The 20,540-nt window shown below is 34.4% G+C and overlaps 2 protein-coding genes across 4 annotated transcripts; one reads left to right on the top strand and one right to left on the bottom strand.

Annotated features, from left to right (window-relative positions):
- Window positions 1–2,138: 2,138 nt before the first annotated feature.
- LOC105797630 (secretory carrier-associated membrane protein) lies at window positions 2,139–8,959 on the top strand. The gene is made up of 10 exons (XM_052620670.1): window positions 2,139–2,228; window positions 2,385–2,418; window positions 2,602–2,724; window positions 2,857–2,919; window positions 3,006–3,099; window positions 3,192–3,237; window positions 3,314–3,379; window positions 3,490–3,540; window positions 8,610–8,675; window positions 8,767–8,959. Exons 1-10 carry the CDS (start codon window positions 2,139–2,141, stop codon window positions 8,854–8,856), a joined length of 723 nt encoding a protein of 240 aa, XP_052476630.1. The 3' UTR covers window positions 8,857–8,959.
- LOC105798959 (endonuclease 4) lies at window positions 8,895–11,284 on the bottom strand. 3 transcript variants are annotated; one of them, XM_012629231.2, is made up of 9 exons: window positions 11,088–11,283; window positions 10,395–10,575; window positions 10,177–10,287; window positions 10,051–10,106; window positions 9,868–9,951; window positions 9,641–9,733; window positions 9,453–9,520; window positions 9,289–9,362; window positions 8,895–9,150 (listed from the first exon to the last, which is right to left on the bottom strand). In XM_012629231.2, exons 1-9 carry the CDS (start codon window positions 11,184–11,186, stop codon window positions 9,029–9,031), a joined length of 888 nt encoding a protein of 295 aa, XP_012484685.1. In that variant the 5' UTR covers window positions 11,187–11,283; the 3' UTR covers window positions 8,895–9,028. The 3 variants fall into 3 exon arrangements, with proteins under 3 accessions (XP_012484685.1, XP_052476629.1, XP_012484687.1); XM_052620669.1 differs by having other exon boundaries at window positions 9,868–9,929; window positions 10,051–10,287; window positions 11,088–11,284; XM_012629233.2 differs by lacking the exon at window positions 10,177–10,287 and having other exon boundaries at window positions 11,088–11,284.
- Between the last annotated feature and the right edge of the window lie 9,256 nt (window positions 11,285–20,540).

Below are 20,540 nucleotides of genomic sequence, written 5' to 3'. Positions count from 1 at the left end.
AGATTTATGAAAGGGCTCATGTAGCCATAGCTGAACCAAGCAACTTTGAAGAGGCTGAAGCTCAGCAAGGGTGGAAGCAGGAAATGGCTGAGGAGATCAGCATGATTGAGAAGAACCAGACCTGGGAATTGGTTGAAAGGCCAGTCAAAAGGAAGGTGATTGGAGTTAAATGGGTGTACAAAGCCAAGCAAAATGCAGATGGAAGCTTGAACAAGATGAAAGCAAGGCTGGTTGTCAAAGGATTCAGCCAGAAATATAGCCTGGACTACTTGGAGACCTTTGCACCAGTGGCTAGGCTTGACACCATCAGACTACTGATTGCCTTAGCAGCACAATTCAAATGGAAGATCCATCAACTCGATGTGAAATCAGCTTTTCTGAATGGCTTCTTGGATGAAAACATCTATGTCGAACAACCACAAGGGTTTGAAATAGATGGCAAGGAGCACATGGTATACAAGCTGAAAAAGGCCTTGTATGGCTTGAAACAGGCTCCAAGGGCCTGGTATAGCAGAATTGATGGCTACCTAGTTGATTTGGGATTTGATAGGAGCAAGAGTGAGCCAACACTCTATGTCAAGAAGGAAGGGACACAAACACAGCTCATTGTGTCCCTGTATGTTGATGATTTACTGGTGACAGGAGGAGATCAAGCAGTGCTAATTGATTTCAAGACCAAGATGCAGGAAGTGTTTGAAATGTCTGATTTAGGGGAGATGTCCTATTTCCTTAGAATGGAAGTATTACAAGTAGAGAATGGGATATTTCTAAGTCAGAAGAGCTTTGCCTCAAAGGTTTTAACCAAGTTTTCAATGCAAAATAGCAAAGCAACTAAGACTCCTGTTGCTGTTGGTGAGAAGCTATCGAGCCAAGGAGACTTCAAGAAGGTTTGTGAAACAACCTACAGAAGTCTAGTTGGCAGTTTATTATACTTAACTACTACTAGACCAGACATAATGTATGCTGTAGGATTGCTCTCAAGATTTTTGCATTGCTGCAATGAGAAGCATTTTCAAGCTGCAAAAAGAGTGCTCAGATATGTCAAAGGCACTTTAAGCCATGGTTTGAGGTATAGCAAAGAAGGAAATCTGAGGCTGGTTGGCTATACTGATAGTGACTGGGCTGGCTCGATAGATGATATGAAAAGCACCTCAGGGTATGTTTTTAATCTTGGTTCAGCCATGTTCTGCTAGAGCTCGAAGAAACAAAGCCTGGTGGCTCAATCAACTGCTGAAGCAGAATATGTGGCAGCTGCAAGTGCTGTCAATCAAGCCATTTGGCTAAGGAAAATCTTAATTGATTTGAATGTGCAACAGAAGGAAGCAACAGAGATTTTTTGTGACAACCAATCTGCTGTTGCAATTGCTAAAAATCCAGTGTTCCATGGTAGAACAAAGCATTTTAATATTAAACTCCATGTTGTTCGAGAGATGGAGCAAGCATCAGAAGTAAAACCGATTCATTGTAATTCGAATGATCAACTTGCTGATATTCTGACTAAGGGTCTTAATACCACAAGATTCGAGTGCTTAAGGAATAAATTAGGTGTTTGCACCATGCTAACCAAAGAGGAGTGTTGAAGTTGGTCAGCATGCAGCCAACACTTGACAGAAAGCAAGCCAAGAAGGTCGAGCAAGGCAGAGGCTACAGGAGCAAGCTCAATTGATCAAGCTTTGTTCATTTTGTAATATTTTAGTTAATGAAATGTAATTAGTTCATTTAGAACAAGGTTAGGTAGATGATTGATGTACTTTTGCTGATGTATGAGCTGATAATTCAGCTTTGCTTGTATGCACAAGTTAATTATTTCAAGTTTCAATGCTTAGTGGTGTTAGGTGACCATTAGGTGTAAGTTTACTGTTTTTTGACAAGCTTAGTGCTTGGTTATGTATAGGCATTATGCCAATGATCTTATGATGAATGAAAAATCAGTCTTTTGTTCATCAATTTCCTCTCCATTTTTCCTTAGTTTTTCTTTCTTCTTCTTGTTCGAATTCTCTTGTTTATTCAGCAAGTATCGAGACTTGTTGTGCAAGTGATTTGCCAAGTCTGTTATTTTCAGTTACAGCACCAACATAAAGCACCCAAATTCCTAAGTTTACAATGACCTGAAACTGAAATATCATCCATTTTTTTTCATGAACATTACCCTGTTTGAAATGCAGTATTTAAAGCGTAAAGAGAGAGAACTTGAAGCCAAGGAAGCTGGAATCAGAAAAAGAGAGGAGGTAAATACCTTCACTTGTGTGTTAAAAACATTGAATCAATTACAGGTTATGAAACTATCATTGATCTTTTTTAAGTAACAAAATATGGGTTCTAGACAATGGCATTAAAGCATTAGTTTGTTCAGAAATTCTCACTCATTTTTTGAAGGAATGCAGGAAGTTAAAAGGAAAGAAGAAGCTCTTGCTAGAGGTAACACTTTTGTATTTGCTATTCAGTCATCACGCTTTGATTAATCTTTTCTTAAAAGTAAACACTGAGTTAAGTTATGACCCTCCAAATATACCTGTATGCATCACTCACTCGAGTCCAGCTAACATAGTTTCCGCAAGTAGCACTGATAATCAACAGTATTGAGCTTGTTTTGAAATGCAGCTGGAGTTTTTCTGGATATCAAAAATTGGCCACCATTTTTACCAATCATACACCTTGATATTGCAAATGAAATACCAGATTATCTACACCGTATGCAATATGTAGCTTTCGCCACTTTCTTAGGTATGTAATGTAAACCCTTCATGTCAGATGCAAAGCTTAGATTATAGCTTATTGCATATATTTCACTTGGTCCTAAAGAACTATTAATAGTAATGAAATGATGCCTATTTGATGAGTGGTAAATTTCTGCAGGAGTGATCCTTTGCCTTCTCTGGAATGTCATATCTGTTTCTGCGGCAAGCCTCAAATGGAGAGGTAGGATTTACAAATCTGCTTTAACATTGGCAGTAGTCTGTTGTTTAGATTCTGAGTGTTGAATCTTAAAAAAATCTGCTTTTTAGGAATTGAAATCTGGTTCCTTGCCATGATCTACTTAGTAGTGGGGGTACCAGGAGCCTATTTTTTATGGTACCGCCCACTATATCGTGCTTGCAGGTATTCAAACCTGTATGATCATATAGTTTTTATCTTTGAATAATTTTTCTTATCAGTCTTTTTTAACTTATCATTTCATGATCATCTTGCAGGAAAGACAGTGCATTTAGGTTTGGATGGTTTTTCATATTTTATATAGTAAAAATGCACTTACATGGCAGCTTCATCAGCATCTATTTTATTCAATTTCTTCATTTTCCTTTTCTTGTTTTAGTTACATAGATGCTTCTGCATCTTTGCTGCTGTTGCTCCTCCTATATTTTATCAAGGGTTATCGTTACCGTAAGTACCTGAAACTTGATGTTACTTGTTACGATGATATGACCCTTCAAATATATAAACAGTATCGGATATATACGGTATCCTTTATCGATTGTTATGACTTGTTGCATGGGAATACTAAGTGTGTTATATGTTTGGAGCCACAATACTTTGGTTGGGGTAAAGATAGCTAAGCTCTCAAATCTTATTTCTCCATTTTTGAAGTTTTTGTTGAAGGCTGGTTAGCATGCAGCAGTAAAGGCCACCATGCAGAAGCAGCAGTTTGTACGAGAAAGCAAGGATGTTTAGCTTCATTTTGATTTTCTAGTTTATGTAATGTAATCTAGTTTATTTTGAACCATGATATAATGATATTTGATGTAATCTTGATAGTGATTGAGTATTTACCACTTTCTTCATTTGTACAAGTTATTATTCCAATTTACTAGGATACTTAGTGGTAGTAGGTATTGTTTTGGTTAACCTACTGTTTTGACAAGCTAGAAGCTTGATTTATGTATTGGCTTCAAGCCATTTTTAAAAAAAAATGAATGAATGAATTGAATCAAGTTTTCATTCAAACTCTCTCCATTTTTTCTTGCTTTTACTTTAAAATTCTATTTTGTTTCTGCTTGTTTCTATTGCAAGTCACGACACTTGCTGCTCAAGTTTGTTGCTGAAACTTGCTGTTAGTTGCTCTCAGCTCCAACAATTGGTATCTAGAGCCATACTCTTAGAGGACCTGTTGTAGTTCAGTACCAGAAACCATGGCTTCATCAGGTTTTTCACCAGCTGCACCACCAGTCTTCAATGGAGAAGGATTCCATATCTGGGTAGTCAAAATGAAGACTTACCTGCAGGCATTCGACCTATGGGAGGTAGTCAATTCAGATGCTGAGCCAGCACCTCTCAGAGCAAATCCAACAGCTGCTCAAATAAGGCAACATGCTGATGAAAGAATAAAAAGGCACAAGACCATGTCATGCATACAAAACTGTGTTTCAGATGTGATTTTCACAAGAATCATGGCCTGTGAAACACCAAAGGAGGCTTGGGACAAGCTGAAAGAAGAGTTTCAAGGGACTGAGAGAACAAGGCAACAACAGCCGCTCAACTTGAGAAGAGACTTTGAAAATCTCAAGATGAAAGAAGAAGAAACAGTCAAGCAGTATTCAGATAGAATTATGGCTGCTGTAAACAGCATAAGGCTCCTAGGAGAGCAGTTCAGTGAAGCCAGAATAGTGGAGAAAGTCATAACCACATTACCTGAGAGGTATGAGGCAAAAATCTCATCTCTCAAAGACTCAAGGGACTTGACAACCATCTCCCTAACTGAGTTAATCAATGCATTGTATGCACAAGAGCAAAGAAGGGCCAGCAGACTGGAAGAGCACCAAGAAGGAGCCTTCCAAGCGAAAATCAAGCCAACATCAAGTACCTTTGCTCACAAAGGTAAAAAGACTTAGAGGGACAAGCCTAGGTATGAAAACACAAGAAAAAGGGATCAACCCTGCAGATACTGTAAAAGGGCTGGTCATCCTGAAGCAGATTGCTGGTTCAGACCAGATGTTGTATGTCAGCATTGCAAAAAGAAAGGCCATGTGGAAAAGGTTTGCAAAAACAAAGGCAAATCGAGGCAGAACCAATTTCAGCAACTAAAGGCTGAAGCTCGAGTAGCTGAGGACAGCAGTGATCATGAAGAACAGATTTTTGCTGTGTCATGCTCAACAAACCAAAAGAAAGGCTCGAAAGGCTAGTTGCTGGACAGTGGATGCACAAATCACATGTCACCAGATGCAACCATTTTCAAAACTTTTGATAGCTCTTGTAAAACCAAAGTAAAAATTGGAAATGGTCAGTTTATAAAGGCTGAAGAAAAAAGGGGATGTGCAGATACAAACTCCTGCAGGCAACAAAGTCATCTCAAATGTGCTATTAGTGCCTGAGATTGACAGAAACCTTCTCAGCATAGCTCAACTGCTCGAGAAAGGTTACTCAGTTGTGTTTAAGTAGAAAAAATGCCAAATTTCTAATCCAAGTGGATCAAACTTCATGACAGTCACTATGACTGATAAGTGCTTTGAAGTGGATTGGCCAAATGACTCACATTCAGCCTGCATTGCCTCCATTGATGACTTCAAGCTATGGCACCAGAGGCTTGGACATGCTAACTTCAAATCGATGGCTCAAATAGTCAATAAAAGGCTAGCTGAAAACTTCACCAAAACAGTGAAAAGTGATGAAATCTGTGAAGTGTGTCAGCAAGGAAAGCAAGCAAGGTTGCCATTTCCTGCAAACACAGCATGGAGAGCATCAGAGAAGCTGCAGCTTGTACACACTGATGTGTGTGGACCAATGAAGACCGAATCTCTCAATGGGAACAGGTACTTTATTCTTTTCATAGATGATCATACAAGATATTGTTGGATTTACTTTATAAAACATAAATCAGAAGTGGCTCATGTGTTTTTAAAGTTTAAAGCTACTGTGGAAACTGAAACTGGCTGCAAACTTAAGACACTAAGGTCAGATAATGGAACTGAGTATACCTCAGCTCAGTTTCAAGCCTACTGTGAGAATGCAGGGAATAAACACCAGCTGACCAATATGTATACACCTCAACAGAATGGGGTCAGTGAAAGAAAAAATAGAAGTTTGATGAACATGGCAAGATGTCTATTGTTTGAGAAGAATCTGCCTAAAATTTTGTGGGCTGAGGCAGTAAACACTGTAGTCTATCTCTAAAATAGACTTCCAACCAAGGCCCTAGCTCAAAAGACTCCATTTGAAGCTTGGTTTGGATTCAAGCCATCACTGGCTCATCTCAGAACCTTTGGTTGTATGTGTTATGCACAAATTCCAACTGTGAAGAAAGGAAAGCTGGATAAAAGAGCTCAAGCAGGGATTCTAATAAGCTATAGCATAGTTAAAAAGGGCTACAGAATTCTGGAACCCTCTGCAAACAAGATCCTTGTGAGCAGAGATGTTGTGTTCAATGAGAAGGCATGCTGGAATTGGGATAAAAATGAACCAGAGGCTGTAATTGAAGATCTTGCACCAGACCAAGTTGGAACTGATCAGGACACATCTGAAATAGATGTTGATGATGAACCAGTCAGAGGGACTCGATCATTGGCTGATGTTTATGAAAGAGCACAAGTGGCCATTGCTGAACCAAGTAGCTTTGAAGAGGCAGAAAGTCGGGAGGGCTGGAAGGAGGCAATGATTGAAGAAATCAACATGATTGAAAAGAATCAAACCTGAAATCTAGTTGAAATACCAGCAAACAGGAAGATTATTGAAGTTAAATGGGTTTATTGAGTCAAACAGAATGTTAATGGTAGTTTAAACAAATTAAAGGCAAGGTTAGTTGTCAAAGGCTTTAATCAGAGGTATGGATCAGACTACCTGGAGACCTTTGCACCAGTGGCCAGACTTGACACCATCAGATTGGTAGTTGCATTAACTGCACAAAGGCAGTGGAAGATACATCAGCTCGATGTAAAGTCAGCATTTCTCAATGGATTCCTTGAAGAAGAGATTTATATGGAACAACTTCAAGGTTTTGAAGTATCTGGCAAAGAAGAAATGGTATACAAGCTGAACAAAGCCTTGTATGGCTTGAAACAGGCTCCAAGAGCCTGGTACAGCAGGATTGACAACTATTTGATCAGTTTGGGATTCGAAAGGAGTATTAGCGAGCCAACTTTGTATGTCAAAAGGATCAAGGCAGAAACTCAGCTCATTGTGTCATTATATGTCGATGACCTATTGGTGACAGGAGGAGATCAAGAAATGCTGGTCAGTTTCAAAACCAAAATGCAACAACATTTTGAAATGTCAGACTTGGGGTTGATGTCTTACTTCTTAGGCATGGAAGTAACACAATCAGAGAAAGGAATTTGGCTAAGTCAAAAGACTTTTGCCATGAAGATTCTCAGAAAATTCTCAATGGAGAATTGCAAAGCAACCAGCACACCAATTGCTGTTGGAGAAAGGCTATCGAGTCAGGGCACTTTTGAACCAGTATGTGAGACAACTTATAGGAGTCTGGTTGGTTGTTTGTTGTATCTAACTGCCACTAGACCAGACATAATGTATGCTGTGAGCTTACTCTCGAGGTTTATGCATTGCCACAATGAAAGCCATTTTAAATTAGCCAAGAGAGTTCTTAGATACATCAAGGGAACCCTGAGTTATGGAATGATGTATACCAAGGAAACACTTGAAATTGGCTGGTTACAGTGACAGTGATTGGGCTGGCTCGGTAGATGATATGAAAAGCACTTCAGGCTATTTTTTTAATCTTGGCTCAGCACTATTTTGTTGGAGTTCAAAGAAACAAGCACTGGTGGCTCAATCTACTGCAGAAGCAGAATATGTAACAGGTGCTGCAGTTGTTAATCAAGCCATATGGCTTAGAAAAATTCTAATCGACTTCAACCTTGAACAAGAGGAAGCAACAGAGATAATGTGTGACAACCAATCGGCTGTTGCAATTGCAAAGAACCCTGTTTTTCATGGGAGGACAAAACATTTCAACATCAAACTTCATGCAGTTCGAGAAATGCAACAAGCTCATGAAGTAAAACTGGTTCATTGTAGTTCTGATGAACAATTAGCTGATATTTTAACAAAACCTCTTAATGTTTCAAGGTTTCAAAGTTTAACAATGAAGATGGGAGTCAGCAACATGCTAACCAAGGAGGAGTGTTGAAGGCTGGTTAGCATGCTGCAGTAAAGGACACCATGCAGAAGCAGCAGTTTGCACGAGAAAGCAAGGATGTTTAGCTTCATTTTGATTTTCTAGTTTATGTAATGTAATCTAGTTTATTTTGAACCATGATATAATGATATTTGATGTAATCTTGATAGTGATTGAGCTGTTTACCAGCTTTCTTCATTTGTACAAGTTATTATTCCAATTTACTAGGATACTTAGTGGTAGTAGGTATTGTTTTGGTTAACCTACTGTTTTGACAAGCTAGAAGCTTGATTTATGTATTGGCTTAAAGCCATTTTTTTAAAAAATGAATGAATAAATTGAATCAAGTTTTCATTCAAACTCTCTCCATTTTTTCTTGCTTTTACTTTAAAATTCTGTTTTGTTTCTGCTTGTTTCTGCTGCAAGTCACGACACTTGCTGCTCAAGTTTCTTGCTGAAACTTGCTGTTAGTTGCTCTCAGCTCCAACAGTTTTGGTTGAAAGCTTATATGACTTAAGCCATGATTGATGTTTGCTTTGTACAGATCTTTTACTTTGTCGGGTTCGGATTTTTCTATGCCGAGGCGCTGTTAAGCATCTGGGTCATTCAGGTCTCTTTTCGATGTTTAAACCACTTGATTATTTGACTTTTCTTAGTCCATTCTAACAATTAGTGTTTAACCATGTTTTCATCTTTTGCAGAGAGTATATAGGTTTTTCCGAGGTACCGGTAAGGCCGCAGAGGCGAAGAGCCGAGCTGCAAGAGGAATAGCAATGGCTGCAGAAAGTTAATCAAAGCATGCCATTGCAATTGAAAAGGGACATTACTATTCTGCAAGTTTATCATTCAATTTCAATGTTGAATTTAAAAAATTTACATTGAATACATTGTTTTGTATGAGCAATGAACATATATTGCAATGGTGCTTACAGCATTTAAACATGCTTCTCTGATTTTTTTTTATCACAATGATTGTCCGATTTTCACTTCGAAATTAAGTAGTTGGTTGAGCACAGCGGCAAGGCGAATCCCGCCTTGAGCGAGCCTCTTCTCCACGACAGGCAACCGAGAGAGGAAATAATCATCTATGGTACAAAATTATGAAGAATGTGTTAAAAGGTGGTGATCATGTAAGTATATCGCATTATCTCAGCCTTTGCCAACCATTACTGCTTACGTAAAATGCTGTATCGAGTTAGCTATTTGCAGATAAAAATAAATACCTTCTAAGATGCTTCCTGGTGTAGCATTCTTATATGCAAAGTTACATGCTAACCTAACGCTTTCAGCAGCATACCTGTATATCGAAACGCATGTCAAACATGTAATCCAAATTTGAGTAACACAGATCCATAATACGTTGTGATATATATATATATGTACTTACAAGTTAGGACAAACTCTGTCGTGATGTCTACAAGATTTCCATGATGCTATATCACTGGACCAAGCATCCTATAGATGAATTATGACATTTAACATAGTTTCCATAGGTGTACTTAAAACATATATACAATTCTAAACCCAAAGAGGTAAAAAGAAAAACCAGAATATTGAGTGCTTTGTTCGTCTTACTGTAATATTCCTTTGGATAGCTCGAACCATCGTTGAAAGATCCGAGCCATAGAATGTCTTCACTGCAGTATCAATAATCAATGTATCCCAAACCTGCAATAATGAGAAAGTACAGCATAAAAATTGCATATGGATACAGTAAATATACCCCAAACACACATGTCGGATACAAGTATCCATAATCAATAAACTCGGGACTCGTATGAGTGTTGGATAGAAGTCCTCACATGGTGTAGATTTGTCTTCTTACGATACCAACGAACTTTAAGAATAGTCCCACCTAAATCTCCTGTGAAGCCAACATGTAATGGCTGTAATAAAAAAAGATAAGATGATTTAAGTAACAAATTTTCTCGCTAAATCCATTGTTACTCAGACTCGAATATAAGTATCAGATTTGAGTAACAAACCTGATGAACATCGGCCATATAATGAGCTAAGAAAATGAGTGCCTCTGTCAAATTGTCTGTCACAAACAGATGAAGAGTATATGATAAACCAGTACATATATGTATATATATATGAACAATACTTACATTTCAAATTGGGATTATATCCTTGATAAGCTGAAAATAGTTGTTTTGTATAGTTGAAAATTGCTCCAGTTACACAATTATTTCTACGTCCAGCAGAATCATAGCAGTCTCCTATAAGGAAGGTTAATTATAGTCGGCAGAAAATGTGGAGCTCGTGCTATGACTTTTTCGTTTTTCTTGAAGTATTTATATCTAATACCCGTAACATGGGAACTTACGGCCGTATTTGTAGTTACACTTGAAACTTGGGGTGTCAACATAGTGTAAGGGACTGGTCCAGTACCAGCGGTAATACCACTTGATATCATCAGGCCATGAACATACAGATGCAAGCTCACCATTAGCATAATCAGGGAGCAGTTCTTTCACTGTAGCCATGGCATCTTTTGAAAGATATCCCTTGAAGGATCAAGAAACATTTGAGAATATTACAAAAATTAAATCATATGATGTTATTTATGGAAAAATTACAGTCTATAAATACGTGAAAAATCATTAAAGAGAGGTTTGATTTAAGGAATGTAAGAGTATATTTGATAATAAGATTATGGCGATATACTACATTATATTATTTGGTTCATTTGATTAGAATGAAAGATTTAAATGTTTCGTTGACATAAAATAGACTTACATAGAGATGTATTTCACTAAATTATCCTTTTATAAAATTTATTTTTAACAAATTTAATTTCTTTAATATTTTTAGTTTCAATTTATAATAAATTTTTTTTGCTTTTTATTACAATTTATGCATCAATATGTAAATATATAATTATAATAATTATAATTATAATAATAATTAATATACTAATAAATAAATTATTAGAGTAAATATAATAACGAAATGGTCAAAATGTTGAAAATTCAAATAATATAAACGCATTAAGAGAGAGAGAGAGATGAAGACTGACCTCAGCTATCTTGCAAACAGCATAATGACCATGTTTTCCCCAACAAAATACCACATGAACTAATTGCATAAGAACAAATAGCCTTACAATCCAACCCATTTCCTGAATCCTGCAATGTTTCAAAAGGCTGCTTTTTTGTTCAAAGAAAGTTTTGTTTTTCTGGTTGGTTCTTTGGTTTGGTTGATAAGAAGGGAAAAGAATAGAAAAATCCCATTTTGAGTCCAAAAGTTGTATTTTCCTTGTGTCTAAAGAAAAGTGAGAACAAGAATAACTCTTTTGAAATAGTTTCCTAGAGAAAACGAAGTTGAAGAATAACTTAATTATTTTATTATTAATAAGATCACCGAGGAAAAGTGAAAACCTTGATCAAGGTTTTGTGCTTACAACGGAATTAACCATTACCGGGAAAGCAAGCAAACATGACTTAGCTTCTATTTTATAAATGTCATCGAATCAAATAAAAAAATTTTGAGTTAATTGAGTTCATGAGTATTATTTTATCATCTTAATTCACTTTGAAATTTTTCGAATTGAGTCGAGTGAAATAAAATTTGAATCAAGTCGAATTGAGTGAAATTGTTCGAGTTAAATTAAAAAAATTAAATATGTCAAATAAGAATATTGTTACAAGATAACTAATTTTATTTTAGAACATATAAATTTGAAACTATATATATTTAAAAAATTTAAAGAAATATAATAAAAAACAAGATAGTTGAGTATGATAATTTTGAATCATTATTTAGCTCCCAAAATTATTATTTTAGAAAATTTTAAAATTTTAAATTTTTTATATATATTTTAGAATTATTGAAAATATAAAATTTTAAATTTTATAAACATTTGAATTTTAAAATTTATTTGAATTTTTTTGTAATTTTTGTTGAGAAAAAGACCAATTTGTTTATTTTTAAAGTTGATAGGGACAAAAAGGGTATTTACATCAATCTATTACTCGAATTATTTGAGTTATTCGATTTATTCGAATTGTGAAATTCAACTCGGCTCGAACCCGAAAATTGAATCAATTTATTCAATTTGACTTGAATAACTCAATTCGATTAACTCAAAATTTATTTTTTTCGATTTTTTTAATCGAATTGAGTTTTGCTCAAACTTTTCCGCTCCTTCCTCACTTCTAATTTCTTGGGTTAATTGCAAAAATAGTCACCCCATTTGTAACACCCTAAATTCGACTTAAACGTTATGACCAAATCTGAAAATTTTATGTAAAACGATTGAAAATCTAGTTTTCGTAAATTTCGAAAAATGTCATCATTTTTTATTACTTAAAACCCTGATTTAATAGGAAACACATCTAACATTTTTAGTTGAAAATGAAATTTACTTTCATTATCTTAAAAAAATGAATATTTTGTAGCGAAAATTCTTATTTAAGTTGGTTTTAAAAAGATGTGCCTTAAAGTTTTAAAACCAACAGTTCGCAAAACATGTTATAAACCCTTCAAAACATTTAATTAGTTTAAATCAATAAGAAAAATCTAGAAATTTAAAGTGTTCCCAAAATAACCAAAAACAGTCCAAAAATAACGAAACACTTAAATTCAAATTAAAATAACAAATATGTATGGATTACTAATATATCTGAGCTCTCGTCGCACCGACCTGCCTAAATCTAAGAATTACCTGAAAGTGTCAGAAAAATAGAAAGTGAGTTTTCAAAACTCTGTGTGTAACAAATAACTTAAACAGTTAATTTACATCAGACAGATTTAACAGAAACAATATCATAACAGAATGGTACATATACAGACATATTTTTTTACCCTAATTCGCTATACACCATCTCCGACCATCCCAACACACCGTTTGGGATATAAAACACTCATCCAACTCTACACACCAGTTAGTGTCGATATGACACTTTTCAGAATATTTGTAACTGAGTAGCCAGTGTAATAGATGAGATATCGCCACTCACAAAAACACTTCCTCCACGTATCATAGCCCATGCTAGACACAAATATAGATCAGAACAGAAATCAGACATGCTACGATTATCCATGCATAAGATAACAGATACAAAGCATACGTAATATTTTCCGGGTTACTCATAGCCTATTACAAGGTTTACTTATCATATGACGTCTCAAATATATGAACATATATTAGAATTTATACTAACAGATGACCGGATTTCATATTTTATAGTCTATTTAATTCCACACCAACCCCACGGAAGGCCTATGACCGGTTAAAACAATGTGTACGGCCCTAGGGAAAAATTTAGAATTTTCGGCTTACAGGCTCATTTGGCCTACACGGCCTCACACATGCTCGTATGGTCCACACAGCCCAAATAGCCCAGACCATGTGTTACACACGGCTTGTCACACAGCCATGTGTCGCACACGGTCTACCATACGGCCTAGCCCAAATCGCCGTTCACTATTTTTCGTGTTTCTCGTTAGACACTTGGGTATTTTCTGACGTCGATTCAAGCACGAGTAATCCAAAACCTAAATACGATATTTAACATGATCAATTTCATTATCGAGGCACTAAATTAATCATGAATCAAACACATTGGACTCAACCAACACTTCCACAAACATATTCATACGCTCACCTTAAAACGAACAGCGGCCTCATGATTCATCAATTGATGGAGGGACGGCAAATGTATCACGATTTTCCTCTAAATGTAATGGATTAATCAACATCAATAATCACTACCATGACAACCAAAACAAAAACTCCAACTTACTCAACAAATTATTGGAATTAACATCTCTACCTACCCGAGTATGTACCGAAACAACACAATAAGAATGGATTATAAAGTAGCAAGCTACGAGCAGAATAGAATTGATGAAGGGAAGAAAAAACAATCAAGATGTAACTGTTAGACAAAACACGTTAGCGAACAAAAATAATTAACTATAAATAAACACATATAAAATAAAATAAAATATGAACAGAATTATTTATAGTTAATTTATCAAATATGAAAATGAAATAAAGCCATAATAAACAATTGAAATAAAGGAGAATTGAGATTTTACGAAACGTTGAGGCCCGTGAAACACGGTTTCCTTAACACAGATTCGTCCGCTCCTACGGTACTTTGAGTAACGTTGGTCGAAAGTCCCCCTGGATACAACAACAGTAGTGATTGAAGTAGTAGCACCTCTACCACGATCAATTGAACAAACAATGATTTTTTTCAGATGAAAAAGGAGATTTTTTAGAACAATAGAATTTTGTATTTGAGAAATTCGTGCTGGGCTAAAATATCCACAAGCCCATATGGACCCAACCGATCCTAACATTTCGGGTTTGGACCTACAACCCTCCGTGCGCAAGGTAAGGTTACAAGCTTAATCATTCAATTACCTTTTAAGAGAGTTCACATATATAAACACATCCTACACTTGATATTTAACCAATGTGGGATCTAAGCCTTTTATTTTTCCTCAACAATATTTCCAAGTAACTTTCTTTGAGTATCAATTTCTCATTCATCACTCATCCATTTTGAGCATATGATATACCGTTGTAAAGGTCTCATGGAGTAGAATATGAAACCATAAAATTATGATTCAACTTTTCATCTTCACCTATTGAGAATATGCCTCAAAGTTACCAAAAAATGTAATTTTTCCAACAATAACTTGAATTAGCTTAGAAAGAAGATAAATAATATAGTAGAATGAAGCCGCAAGAACCGAAACAAAAGAAAGAAAATAAAAAAAAGTGGAAAAACACAAAAAAGTGCAAAATGGGAGCAGATTTTTTTTTTTGCCTACTTCTTAACCTCTTTAATTTCAAATAAAATTTAATAAAAATAAAATAAAATAAAGCCAAAACCTCCATATCCCAACTAACCCACTAATCCGATTACTATACTTTATCAAATTCGAACCAAAAATATATCCCATTACCCACGCAAATATTCGAACCAAAGACCCCTATCACAATATCAAGGCCCTTAACTAGAGGTGATCATGGGTTGGGCTACCCGGCCCGGCTCGACGACCCACCTGAAAAATGGGAGGGTTCGGGAAAAAATATAGGCCCGAAATATGGGCTTGGCCAAAAAAAAGAGGCCTGTTTAGAAAACAGTCCGGGCCTCGGGTAAAATTTTTTTGGCCCGAGCCTAGCCCGGCCCGAATTATATATTAAATGTATATTTTTTTATTTTTAATCAAATATACTTTTTAACTTTCATGTTTCACTTTCATCAGCAGATCATGCCCTCTCTTTTTTCCCAATTCCAAAATCAAGCTTCAAAATCCCCGAGCTATTTTGATGTTGTAAAATTTAATATGGCTCGGGGTCGGGCTTAGCAATTTTCTTTCGGGCCGGGCTTAGATAAATTTTTAGGCCTATATTTTGGGTCGGGTCGGGCCCAGGCATAGAAAACAGGCCTAAAATTTTGTTTGGCCCAGGCTTGGCCATGATCACCTCTACCCTTAACCATTGAAGCAACACTTAGTGATTAAAAAAATTAATAAAACAGAATTTAATATTTTCAGGATGTTATACAACTATACAATCCATTCTATTTTGATCACCTAATTACTAATTTTTTCGAACTAGTTATTTAACTTTCGAAATTAAATATTTTAGCCACTCTTAGTTCTTATTAGCTTAGAGATAGAAAGCTAATGTGAGCTCTTTTTTTTATTAGCCTAATAATAAATTTAGCCTTTCAATGTTTACACATTTTATAAATTTGATATTAAATCTAAAAAATTCAATAAATTTTTATTGGACCTTCTCTCACTCTCAGCAATACACACCTCTAACCTTCTAGTCAACCATCATCTTAAACTCACTCTCGCCATCATCATTTCCTATTCTCTCCACAACCAACAAACATTGAAGCTTCCATCATCTAACCACCCTTCCTTCAACCTAAAACTAATAACCAAATCTAATTGAAACAATCACAAATTTCACAAACTCACCATCTCACCCCTTTGCCCGACACTATTATCATCACCATTTTTCTCTCAACTCCTACACACCATTTTGACCAACCATCTACCTCGAGACCCATAGTGCACCAAGCCTCACCTATCTCTCACCATTTACTTATTTTTAAAATATCACATTATGGATTTTAAAATAATTGTTTCTTTCACTATTTTTCATTTAAAACATCATATTATGGTTATTAAAATAACTATTTGTTTTATTATTTTTCATTTGAAAAGAGTAAGTAGAGAAAAGATCGCTGGTGGTGCTAGTGGACAGTGAATGTGAGTTAAATATGGTGATTAGTTGTGTATGGTGGTTGACGAGAGGGTCAGGGGTGCATATTGTTGAGAGTGAGAGAGGGTTTAGTTGTTTCTTGATAGAATTTATTGAATTTGTTAGATTTAGGGTCAAATTGATAGGTTATGTAAACATTAGAGGGCTAAATTTGTTATTAGACTAATAAAAAGCCCATATCAGCTTTTTGTCCCTTAGCTAACGACAACTAACAGGAGAGTGACTAAAATATTTAATTTCAAAAAGTTGAGTGACTAAACCAAACGAATTAATAGTTAGATGACCAAAATAGAATGAAGTGTATGGTTGGATGACTATTCTAGTACTTGACCCAAATCTCTTTCTTTATTAAGATTCTTTTAAGTTTCATGCATATTTTAATCCCTATAGTATATTATTTTTCTCACTTTGATCTCTAATATTATTTGATATAGGTAGGTAAACTTTTTCAAATTTTTTCATGTATTTAGAGGATGAGATTCCCATATCCATGTCTAAACATGTATTAAACATTAATGCTTCAAGGAAAATGAATATTTGGAATAACACAAGTTCAAGCTGTCATCTAAATGCTAGTAGAACATGGTTGTCAATTTCAATTTCAATTTTTTTTCTTTGCCTATGTCATAATTAAATTTGGTGTAAATCTCTTGTTTTTTTTCTTTATTATTGATGTTAAAAACATATAGGTTAACATCTTTGTTGATTGATTTAATTAGGAGTGGTTATGTGGCTGATAGCAACCTTTCAGAGCTACAATTGATATATGATTTATGTAAGCAAGATTAGCAACTCAGGTTTTGTCATGTCCCACGAGACAATAATAAACTGACAAATTGTATGACCAAAGTTGCTTCTAGTGATCTTAATAGGTTGTCGATGTTTGAAGATCTACCTGCTCATGCACGATCTGTGTTTGAAGATGATGCCCACCGAACATAAGAAGTTATAGGCCTTCATCAGGCTAACTGTAATTAGTTCTTTAAACTTATCTATCTTTATTTACCAAAAAAAACATCATGCTTGTCACTGGTCAAGAAACTTGTTGTAATGGAGTTGTCAAGTAAAATGATATATCCTTCACTCTCAATTAATAATTTAGCTAGTTAAAGTTATGTTACAATTTTTATTGATTGCAATAAGCATAAGAAAAAAAGTAAAAATTCCTATTTATCATATTGAAAGTTTGTTTGCTACTTTTAAACTTAAAAAATATTATCTTCTTTCCAAACACATTTGATTTGAGAATTGATATCATCAGAAGAAAATAGTTGAATTTAAGAGATTAAAACATATCTTTTCATAGATGTTTGTTTTGAACTTTCTACAATTGAAATATGTACATTTTTCGGGGATCAAACTTTATTTTCATAACCAAAAGGAGATCTTTGACCTATAAGCTTTCCTAAACTGGTGAAATTATGATCAACAACTGCAACAAATTAAAATATGTGTTTTCTATTAATGCTACTCGTTACCTTTTCGGAACACGAAGAGTTCAAAATAAAAAGGAGTATCGACACTACAAAAACATTAAATTTTCGAAACATAAAAATAGGACGATTATAGAAGTCATCCCTCTATCATTAATATATGAATATAGAGGACGTTTTTTTTATTTTTGTTCCTAATTCCTCTGTTAAATAGTTTTGGGGACAATTATCTTACAGCTCATTGGTCTCAACCATACCCTCATCTTATTGGTTCATCTTGTCGAACTTGACCATTATCTTACACATACCACGACGAATAACACTAGCTCTGATACCATCTCTTATGTGACTGACATTTTAACTTTTCCAATGTGCAGTGTAACATCTCTTACTCGACCTAATCTTCGGGTCAAGGTGCTAGGATGTCACATTCATTGTCGAAGCATCTATAATAATATCATATCAACAAACATTCATAATGCATTAAGAACATGATTTTCTAGCTTAACTGAGCTTAAAACGAACTTTCGAAAGCTTCCTAAGTAGCCAGAGCTCAATTTTAGACAAAAGGATAATGGCTCAAGCCATTGGAAGCTCATCGCAATGTCACTAGGCTCCACATCTTGACGTGACAAATTGTCAAAGCTCGTCACGACGTCAACAACCCATCGCCATGATGTCAATTCTGCAACTTCAAAACCTATACATTTTGCTCCCTAACCACATTAAACCACTTTCATAGGCTATATCCCTTCTAAACAACCAATAACCATTGCAAATATACATTTACCAACCCTAAACATTACTCAAATCATCATGAAACTACTTCAAACATATCCAAAATACAAAGTTTACAATGAAGATCAATATCCAACAATTTCATCCTTTAGATAATAAATTTAACATTATTTATAAATTCCTATGTACATGCCATATCTATGCCCAAAAGTTTAAAATCATACTTCCTTCAAGGCTTGAGATGTGATGAGATGAGTTGGAGACAATATTCATTTCTTACTTCACAAGATCTTCACCTATGCATTAAGCTCACGAGAGCTTAGTAAGTGTATCATATGTATAAACATAATTATATAAAATTCATTCCATACACATACAAAGTTACATACTTATGTATAAACATAATTATATAAAATTCATTCCATACACATGCAAAGTTACATACTTATGTATAAACATAACTATATAATACTATCATTAATCTTTATCATCATACCCAAATTTAATTCAATAAAATCTACAATAAAATACCAATTCAATAATATACAGACCATTTACCATTGCCACTTAATGTTTAATTACCTTTTTTATTAATTTTCCCAATTATAGACTTAATAGAACATAATAGGATATATGGAAATGTTGTTAAGATTCACTGAAGTGTCGCTATTCTTCGTACAAATGTGCATATGTCACTTTACACTGAAGTGTCGCTAACACTTGCACACTTAGTCACTTTCCTAATAGCATGTCATTTATATCCTAGTAGCTCTTATTTTGTCTACAAAGGCATTTAAAATATGCCATTTGTTTACATTTTCTTAACAAATAGAACAAAGTCAAAATTTTTATTTGTATTTAGTCCTTATCTAAATTAAGTCAATAATCACTAAAATTTCACTTGGCATCTATTTATTCAATAATGAACTTTTCATTTATAAACTTTATATCAATATCTATTTCACCTATCTAACTTTTACATTCTTTTAATTTATTCATTTTCATCAAATTCACTACACATACACTTTCAAATTCATAATAAAATGCAATTTCATATTCAAATAATTCCATAGAATCAAATCATCATTTTCCTATGTAAATAAATTTCAAATAAAATACTAAACTAATTTATCAAATTTCTACTTGGGGTTTGATTAAATAAGTAAAACTCTTGATATACTTACAACAAAATGCTTGATTGAACCCTTCCTTCTTCCTTCACTCCTTTGTTATATCTTTTCCTTTATCACCCATTTGATGTTCACCTTTCTTCTCTTTCTCTTCATTATCACAAGACATATACAACATTTAATATCAAAACAAAACCACATGTTATTTCCATGCATTATGATGAAATAAATATAAATTACTAAAAGAAACTTCATCATCCTTACATTATTTACTTAAAAGCCCTAACTTTTCTTCACATTTCTTTCTTCTCCAACAATGTTTATTAGTTAGCTTTGCAAGAAAATAAGCTTACTATATAGTTGTCCTCTTATTTTTACTAACAATTTATGGAGAAATTTGAAGTTTGAAGCTTCATTCTTTATTAGCTATAGAGGAAAATGACCAAAATGAAGAAGAAAGCAAATTTTTCTTATTTGATATAATAGTGGCATGGAAGAAGAGAGTGATGGAGATGTTTCTCCGAGTTTCCATAAAAATCCATTAGTTTAATAATTTCTAAAAAAAGTTTATCCATCATCCTTTCACATCACTCCCTTTTGGTATAATTATGTTTCCAATCCTCCATCTTTTTTCCCATCCTTATTATCTATTTATTTCATATTTCTAGTTTTTACACTTTAGCTTAACACTTCTCACAATTCTACAATTTAGTAAATTCCTTGAATTAATTTTCCTAAATTCAAAAGTCCTTTTAATTTCTTATAATGTCCAATCATATTTTCTACTAATATTATTAATTCTATTTTTGTCATTTCTGAGATTTTGGAATACGTTTCAACCTGAATTGACACTGTCCACTTCTTGAAAAATGTCAGAGATGTTGTTACTTGCGGCCTTAGACAAGAGTCTT

The sequence above is a fragment of the Gossypium raimondii genome, chromosome 9 (genome assembly GCF_025698545.1).
Source record: "Gossypium raimondii isolate GPD5lz chromosome 9, ASM2569854v1, whole genome shotgun sequence".
Taxonomy (NCBI): Eukaryota; Viridiplantae; Streptophyta; class Magnoliopsida; order Malvales; family Malvaceae; genus Gossypium; species Gossypium raimondii.
Note: the sequence above shows the minus strand (reverse complement) of the source record. Positions and strands in the feature narration are given on the sequence as shown.

Excerpts from the sequence above, each read along its gene's own strand:
- LOC105798959 (XM_052620669.1), bottom strand. The coding sequence starts at position 11,186 with ATGGGTTGGATTGTAAGGCTATTTGTTCTTATGCAATTAGTTCATGTG. Across the intron at positions 10,576-11,087 it reads CTGTTTGCAAGATAGCTGAG|GGATATCTTTCAAAAGATGC; the intron begins GTCAGTCTTCAT and ends TGATCCTTCAAG. Across the intron at positions 9,930-10,050 it reads ATATGGCCGATGTTCATCAG|GAGATTTAGGTGGGACTATT; the intron begins GTTTGTTACTCA and ends TTGGCTTCACAG.
- LOC105797630 (XM_052620670.1), top strand. The coding sequence starts at position 2,139 with ATGAACATTACCCTGTTTGAAATGCAGTATTTAAAGCGTAAAGAGAGA. Across the intron at positions 2,725-2,856 it reads AGCTTTCGCCACTTTCTTAG|GAGTGATCCTTTGCCTTCTC; the intron begins GTATGTAATGTA and ends AAATTTCTGCAG. Across the intron at positions 8,676-8,766 it reads TAAGCATCTGGGTCATTCAG|AGAGTATATAGGTTTTTCCG; the intron begins GTCTCTTTTCGA and ends CATCTTTTGCAG.